The sequence below is a fragment of the Eleutherodactylus coqui genome, chromosome 8 (genome assembly GCF_035609145.1).
Source record: "Eleutherodactylus coqui strain aEleCoq1 chromosome 8, aEleCoq1.hap1, whole genome shotgun sequence".
Classification (NCBI taxonomy): Eukaryota; Metazoa; Chordata; class Amphibia; order Anura; family Eleutherodactylidae; genus Eleutherodactylus; species Eleutherodactylus coqui.
The window spans coordinates 21148508-21157259 of NC_089844.1; the positions used below are offsets into that span (position 1 = coordinate 21148508).

The 8752-nt window shown below is 48.5% G+C and overlaps 1 protein-coding gene across 2 annotated transcripts in view; it reads left to right on the forward strand.

Moving 5' to 3' along the window:
- The window catches only part of LOC136576186 (acyl-CoA-binding protein-like), a 109730-nt gene extending 101676 nt beyond the window's left edge, over positions 1-8054 (forward strand). The window contains exons 1-4 of one of the 2 annotated variants that reach the window (XM_066575262.1): positions 3645-4021; positions 6834-6951; positions 7690-7752; positions 7912-8054. In XM_066575262.1, the coding sequence (XP_066431359.1) occupies positions 4013-4021; positions 6834-6951; positions 7690-7752; positions 7912-7988 (267 nt within the window). In that variant the 5' untranslated portion in view covers positions 3645-4012 and the 3' untranslated portion in view covers positions 7989-8054. Of the gene's footprint in view, positions 1-3644; positions 4022-6833; positions 6952-7689; positions 7753-7911 lie in introns of those variants that run through there. The other variant, XM_066575263.1, reaches the window with a different exon arrangement.
- Positions 8055-8752: the final 698 nt, after the last annotated feature.

Genomic DNA, 8752 nt, shown 5'->3' on the forward strand with positions numbered 1-8752 from the left:
TATACCATAAATGTGACAATTGTCATCCAAACCCATGCCGGAGGTGTAGAAAATAGAATCCAACAGGGCAATCAAATACGGTTCATTGTTTATTAACTTGTTATACAATAGACATGAAACCAATCAAAAAACACTTGGCCACATGCATACGCGGAGACTCAAAATATCACAATTGAGATAAAACTCCGGACATTGGTGCACAGTTCCATCCAAAGCAGCAAAAACCAATAATGCGCCTCCATTACTTCCAAGATGATCTAAAAAATATAGACAAACAGACCATTAAAATATGCTTAAAATCTGCATAATACATGCGGATACTTGATGTAGCGCAACAGGTACAGCAGCTCTATAAGTATCGTGAGACATTGTATTCATGGTTTAACCCTTTAGGGGCCATTGTGTCCAGCTAATAAATCCAACAAAGCTCTTTCTTAAGGAAGGCCTTAGTTCTATCTCCACCTCTTGTAGATAAGGGCACCCCATCAATCACTCGGAATTGAGAACTGATGGAGTGACCCTTCTCGACAAAGTGACGAGACACAGGCAAATCCTATCCTACTCCTCACCTCCCTAGTTGTCTCACCTACGTATTGGAGTCCACATGGGCAAGTTATTAAATACACCACATAGGATGAGGCGCAGGTGTAGTAACCCCTAATCTTGTAAGACTCCCCCCTGTGGGCATGATGAAATCTATCGCCTTTCAACAGGTTGCCACAACACGAGCAGCCCAAACATGGGTAGCTACCCATTCTGCATGATGTCAATGTTGTCTGTTTGGGACCCCTCTTTTTGTCATACAACGAGTGTACCAATTTGTCCCAAAGGTTTTGACAACATAATATGTTGGTTTTTGAACTCCTCCACATCACCAATGAGGCTCAGAAGGCGCCCGTGTCTCCTCAAAATTGCCGAGATTTGTCTGCTCATAGGATTGTAGGTGGACACAAATGGTATCCTACTAAGGGTTGATGTTTTCTCTCTGGTCACAAATAGTGTCTGTCTTTCAACGTTCTTAACCTTCTGGGCTACGTCACCAACAATAGCCCTAGGGTAACCTCTCTTCAGAAATTTATTACACATTTGTGTCAGGCACATATCCAGCGTGCCATCATCGGCAATGCGCCTAACACGTAGAAACTGACTCCACAGTAAGGAGTTAATCTATGCACGGTCAAAGAGTAGAATCTTTCTTTTCAACGAAGAATATTGGTGCTCCTGCTGGGGAGGAAGAGGGCCAGATGAAGCCCTTCTTTAGATTTTCATCCAAATATCCATGAAGGTTTTTTAACTCTGGTTCCGAAAAGCAGTAGATATGCCTAAATGGAATAAAAGATCCAGGGACTAGCTCAATAGTACAGTCATGGGGCTGAAGCGGTGGCAGCTGGTCAGCTTTGCTGCAGACATCCCTGAACATCTGGTATTCAACCAGTAACTTCTCAAAGTCCTGTTGACGAACCTCGGGGTCTTGCACTGCTTTAGGGGTACATGGTGCTATCTGGCAGTTCTCTTAACAGTATTCTGGAGGGAAAGTAATGGTCCTTGATTCCCAGTTGATAGAAGGGTTATGGGTAGCGAACTGAGAATCACCGGAAATTTAGGGGACAAGATGAGCTGGAAGCTGATCGTTTCTTGATGGTCAAGTTTCATGCAGAGCTCCAGTTCAATTGTCACTTGTGTGACCGGTCCTGAGGACGAGGGTGACCAATCCACGGTTTCCATATCAAATCGGTATGGGCTTAAGTCTGGTTGCAATGCTTTTCGCCAAGAGCAAATTTTAGGTCCATGAAGTTTCCTCTCGCTCCGGAATACAACATTGCTGAGTACTTCATCTTCTGATTACCAATTAAGATCTCTATTGGGAGGATAAAATGCTAGTGCAATGGAAGGGTTTTCACTAGAGATGAGCGAGCACGCTCAGTAAGGTCAGTTACTGGATTGGTCGTGGTTTTGACGTTGGCTAGGGAAAGGGGCCTTTGGAACTTGTTTGAACAGTTTAAGGCATAATGTTCAGAGCTTCCACAATAATTGCACAGATTTTCACTACAGAGCCTTTCTTTTGCAGCGGAAGAAAGGGGTCTGCGGATTACATCGACCTGCATTGGTTCTGTTGCGGCTTCAGTCCTCGGCTGGGTACTTAACGTGAATTGACTGAAGGAATAAGGGGTGTTGGTACCCACACCCGCAGTCTCTGTTTGCGCCGCTCAGAAAATCTCTGGTCAGTCTGGATGCACAGCTGAATGAAGTTTTCCAGGTTATCAGGAGTCTCCATTTTGGCAAGTTCATCCTTTACCCACTCAGATAATCCCCAGCAGGATTGGCTCTGTAGTGCAGCTAGATTCCATGTAGCTTCATTCACCCAATATTGATACATTGATGCATTTACAGACAGTCAGCTCACACCAGACATTAACCTCTCATTTGCTGCAGCTGTGCAATACACACAACTGAATGACAAGACAGTTTTGCACCGCGCATCTACACAAGAGACATACATGTATGACATTATGGAGGGGGCTAGAATAGCATGTACTGGGCCACTACAGTTACCCCCGAATAAAAAACAATCCGACCTCGGCGACTCCAAAGCAGAGTGTAAGAATCCGGAGTAAGATCACCTTCAGTGTGTGACTTCCAATTCACCCAAGAGGCCTCTGCACAGTCGCGGAGGGGACAAGGCGAAACCTATAAACACAGCTCCTACCCCTGGTTACCTATGTGAAGAATTAACCCACCCCAGATGTACTGAGACTACAAGAAGTGTAATTTCTGAGTATGGCTTTTTGTTTATGACAGCGTGTAAAGAATAGGACTTGCAAGTACATTTAGAAATTCTACTAGGCTGAACTGAATTCAGGGACACTAGTATTGCTATGGAGCTATATTCATGACTCTTCTCTCCAAAGACTAAAGAACTGAGATAAGTGGAATGACCATCACTTTCTCTATTGAGGATGAAACACACTGTGACCACCACAAAAATCAGAAAGGGCGACTGGCAGGAAAACAAGAGACGAGTGGAATGATCATCCCTCTCCCTGAAAAAGTAGAACTAGGTGAAAGGAAGGCCCCACCTACTGAGACAGTTAGGACAGACAGGTAGCACTGAGACGCAACATGGGGACACAAGAAACCTCCAGTCATACACATAAGCACACATACCATGCACACAGTGTCATGCAGATGGTGGCATATCTAAACTAAACATTTATAAATTAGCATATTACATTTATAGGAGAATATAGAACTCTAAACTAGACATGAGCAAGTGAAGCAAACAATAAGCGCTGTATTAGACCCCCTCCTGCACATTACTTACAGTATAACGCTGCAAACATATCAAACTTCAATGTGAAAAAGAAGAACATAAATTGGACTATGAAAGGGAAATAAAACTTTGAAGTCCTTCTAAACAAGGGGCTTAGCAGGGGTAGAAACAATGGCTCTTACGTAACTGGTGGGAGAAGGGGTTAAACACAGTATTTTCCCCTTCCCCTCTAACCCCTTGGTCTCTTCTGTTAGTTTCCTTACATAAAATCTATATTGAAATCCATTTTAATAACACGGGGTGGGGGGGGGGGGCGGGGTGTGAATACTTTTGCACAGCAGTGTAAAGCACGGAGTAGATTATCAAGTTTGACAAGGTTTCACTCTGTGGTGACGGCGCTTCATACACAGCGATTATCTGCGGCTGTTATTACGGTGATATCGGGTGTATTACTAGGATTATGGGGTGTTAGGCGGTGACATCGTGAGCTGTGATGGGACAGAGAGCACCACGTAACGCTCTAACGCTAGACAAGAGCAGAGTGACTTGTCTGACAGGCGCTGCCCTTTGCTACGCCCAGTATGGTTGCCGACTACTATTATGTCCGTCACATGAACATTTAGCAGCATTGTCATTGGCTGTGAGATCAGGTGACTGCGTGGATGTAGGACTTAAAAGCGAGTTCCGCACGTACTGCCGCAGTCTCATCCTGAGAGTGAAGAGACCGAGAGCAGCGGCGCCATGTCAAAGGTGGGTGGCTGCTAGGACAGTGCGCTGCGGGGGGTGGGGGGACCGTACTGAACTACGGGGAGGTGCCGGCCGGGTGATAGCAGGTGTCCCGCGTCCTCCTGGCCGCAGTCACATGGTCATCCTGCAGTGGGTGGGGTTGGCGCTGCAGTGTCGGCTTAGTGTGTCGGCTCCTTCCAATAGACTTTGTTCTGGTAAATCCCTCTGCTTGCTGTTGGTGAATGGAGGCATTATGAGGATGTAAGACTGCTGCCCTCCTGCTCATCCAGCTGGGGGTTTGTTGCAGTGTGTCAGGCTGTGGCTGCAGGGGCGGGTTGGGTTTTTTGTGGCGTCTCCTTGCTGCACTTCTCATCACTTCTGTGCTTTCCGTGACATTTAAATAAATCCGTCTGGCAGATGCCGTCAGCCATCCTTCCTGCCAAATTCAGTGATGGTGGCGCTGTGGGCGGTCCAGTAGAGAGATCTGTGCCTGCCGGCGACAGCTCTATTGTTGTCATGGAGACCCCATCCAGATGTCTGCAGTGCAGCAATCTGACGGGGACAAGAGGTGCTGCAGCTGCTCATCCTGCCAGGACCTAGATCTGCTGTAGATGCTGCTGCGGTGGCGAAGTTGGCTTCTCACTTGTAGGAACTTTTTCTGCCACTACCCCCCCCCCCCCTCCCATATTAACGAGGGCCTGTATGTACCTGCTGTGTTCTGCGCCCTAGAGGACTCCACGGGTTTAGACAACATACTAGTTTAAACGTCTCCGGGGTCTAACGATGTGGGGGAGCTGCCGGCAGGAACCTCGTTCACCCCGTAGTCTAGACTAGGATCAGCCGGCTGCTCCTAAACACAGTGAGTCCATCCAAACAATGGCGTGAGCGCACATCATACACGGCTCTGTTACATGCACATATCTGCAGCTGGTATGTCAAATGGCTTCACAGCTGCGCTTGGGGTTCCAGTTTCCTCCGTTTAGGGACCAAGAAAGGGGAATCCCCGCGGTCGTCCGTCTCAGGATGAGACTGCAATGCGCCGGGCAGACCCCCAATGACTATATAATGGGGGTCGCCCGGCTTTTAGGCACGCATCACTTTCTCTTCCCGTATTCTGAGCCGCATTGGTGATGAAACGGCCGAACTGATTGTATTAACCCTAAATCTCCTGCATCCAAGTGTAGTAGATGACCCCCACCGGCTGATTGTGGCGTCAGTGGTCCGGAACGCTCCTGTCGGTTGCGGTGTACAGAGGAGCACCTTACACATCAGCTGGATACAGCGGGGTCAGAGAGGAAGCTGTGGCTGCTACTCCTGTCTAGTGGCGGTGAATGTAACTGCAGGTGCAGATCGTGATTTCAATTTGCGCTGCGCTGCAGTTACACGCACCGGCCACTAGACAGGAGTCGGAGCCGCGGCTTCCTCTCTGATCCAGGCGCTGCCTGGGAAACCCCTCTAACTCTATCACTGGACAAGTCTGGTCTGTGGGGTCCTCGGCGCTGAGACCCCCACCCATCTCAAGGACGGGGATTCTGCTTGTCCCGTCCTTCTCGCTGCCTCCCTTGTAATAAAGCTGCTCACAGGCATTTTTTTTTTTGTTGATGCATCTTCACCGCAACTCTCAAATGATGACTAACCTCCATCTCACCGGGCCTCTCAGATGAGCGTTTTTGCGCAGGTTTTTAGCACACGCTAAACTGAGCGCTGCATGTTGTATCTTCCAGCGTTGTCGCTCGTCTTTCACGCACTGATCGCCCATTGAAATGAATGGGGTGCATGAAAAACGGAGTAAAAGCGCGGCACAAAGCCGTGGATCGCATCTTACGCAGGTAACTTCGCTGCTGGGAGGAGAAAAAAGTTGGAATCTTCTCGCGTTGTTACTGTACAAAAATATGCAGGCGAGCGCAGAAATACAGGAAAAAGATGTGTTATTTTTTGTAAACGCCTGTGTGATTGCGGCCTCAGGAGACAGAATGGCGCGATGGCCGAGCGTGCGCCCGCCTCTCCATTCAAATGGGCTGACAAAAATGGCCGAGCGTATCGCTAATGTTTACTACATGTTACGCCCCGATGGGAATACGGAAGGCTGCGAATAGTGGAACAATGTGGTCTGTTAACCCCTTAAGGACCGGTCTGGGTCCGTATTACTGAGCAGAATCGCACTCAAGCCCACGGGACGGTAAATGGATAAACCGCGCATATTCACTGTTATTACATATGTTGGCAGGAGGCGCTGGAAAGCGGCATCAGGGGCATTTTTTTCATATCAAACACCCCTCCCCCCACGTCAGAAAAAACACAGTGAATACGGATGCGTTTACTATACACAGCGAGAATGTCCCATTTGTCACTGACCGGAGCCGCATGTGACTGTGAATGAGGCGTTAAGGCGGATCGGTTTCTCGCGCGGGACGGCTGCATGTAATGGCGCAGTATTTGTGATAGGCAGTATTTATTGCATCAGCAGAAGCTCCGCCCACTTGTCAGTAAGATTCTGCGCCCATCTGGGCTGACTGTGTAACTTCCTACACTGCATCCTGTTATGGGGGTCTCCAGACCTGAAGAAGGGGCTCCTCCCACGGGAGTAACGAGGCTCCCAAACTGTTAGGCATCCCCTAATCCGGGGGGTGAGGATAATGGCGTTCTGTATGTATAGAGGAACACACGAATCTGATGGTGTGAGCTGCTGCAGCGCTTCTTGTCTCAGCTTACTGGATCGTCTGCGCAATGATTAAGCTGCTGGCAGCGATTGTTAGTGCTGATTACTGAGCCACCTCAGGGCCACTAGTACTGTCTGTTTAACTCCTCCCCCTCATTATCATATTCTCTCTTTCAGGCTGATTTTCATAAGGCAAAAGACGTTTTCAAGCACTTAAAATGCCCCCTGACCAATGAACTAAAGGTTACAGTCTACGCCTTGTACAAGCAAGGGGAACTCGGGGATGTGAACCTAGGTACGTGGGACAGCGAGCGGCGCTGACTTGTGGTTGTGCATTCACTGACAACAAGCAGAGATCTTAGATGAAGTGTGACCAGGTTCAGCCCTTGTCTTATTAGCTGGCCTCAGTGGCTCCACCCCTTTGCCAGGCAGCAGTGTTGATGCTTCCCTGTTGTCACATTGTATCACAAATTCGGAATGCGGTCGGAAGCGCAGAACATTCTCTCAGTTTTTCTCTCCTATTCTTCTGGGTTTTATTATTCGCGATCAAATCCGCCCGATAAATACCGACCGACCAATGGCGTGAGCGCGCACCGCGGCCGTAACCACTGTACCAGAAACATGGCGTCCTTATCTCAACTGTGGCGCGGTTTCAGTGCTGGTATTTCAGCCACAAATCCCGGACATCTACAGAATGAATGGAGCGAATGGCCGTCGGCTTCTCGGACGCGTTCGGCCGCACGGCTTACGGATTCTTCTAGTTCTGAGGGTTCGGCACTAACTGTCGTGCCGCGGCCGCCGAGTATCTGATGGGGGAGGCGACTCACAAAGGTTAAATAACAGCAAGTTTGGGGTTTTTGTTTAGTACCTTCTGTAATAAGTCGTCCCCCCCACACCCCTTTTCCCAGATGGGTATGGCCTTCGGGTACGCCCCACATTGTGGCAATGACCCCTTCTGTCCACAAGTCTCAAGTAGAGATGGCCACATCATGGTGCCTTGCATTACTCATTCTGTGTCTCCTGTTTTCTCCAGACCGGAAGGACTTCAAGGACTTACTTGATGAATTGAAGTTTGAGAAGTGGCGCGAGCTGAAGGGTAAGGAGATTGTCACAAGGGGCCTTCCTGTAAATGTGCGCAGGGGGCGGGGCCATGTGTTGGACGCTGCAGTTTCCAGGAAGGTCTCGTCAGATGGTGACCTCTGCCGGGGGTACAGGGGGCATCACTCCCATCATCCTGTCTCCCTTTGTCTTCCAGGCACCCCCCAGAGCGAGGCTCGGGAGAAGTACATCAATCTGGTGGAGGAGCTAAAGTTAAAAGACTGCAAACCATGAAGGGTTAATGTGCGCGGCCGGCGGTCTGGAGTGGCGCTCTTGTATTAATAAAAGCATTACTTTTCATCTTTTGCCTTGTCACTGGTTGGGGACATGTTGGGGGGGGGACCCCCTTTCCCAAGGAAGAGGGTATACTGGGGGCAGCTATCATACTGGGGTTGGCATCGGCCACTGCCATGTCATTGAAGCCTAGACTGGTAGAGTTGGAAGGGACCTCCAGGGTCATCGGGTCGGACGCCCTGCTCAGTGCTCATAACATGTGCCCATAACCTGCCATCCTGATGGCTGGCACTGGGGCTCATTCACATGGATGGCATTCCAACCTGTGAAAAAATGGATGTTTTTTTTCTACAGGTTTGTGGTTTTACATCTCATTTGTTCACATGCAAACACGCCCAGAATGCCCCTCTTGTCACAACCTACAGTGGGGGTTCAAAGAGGCATCAAGCACGGATGTAAAGCGTGTGTGCTACGATTAAAAGGTTCATACGCGTCACGGAATACCGGCAAATGGCATGGAGGCTTCTGATTTGTTAAAGAATATATATATATATATATATTTCATAATAATACCCTGTTTCCCCCAAAATAAGCCCTAGCGAGATTTTTAAATAGTGTCCAGACAGCTATACATGGGGAAAAAAATTGGAGCAAATATTAATATAAGGCCCTGTCTTATTTTCAGGAAACCAGTAATATCTGAGTTTCTTTTTGTGCCCAACACTTCCTTTTTTCCATCACGATCCGGTATTGTTTAACACTAG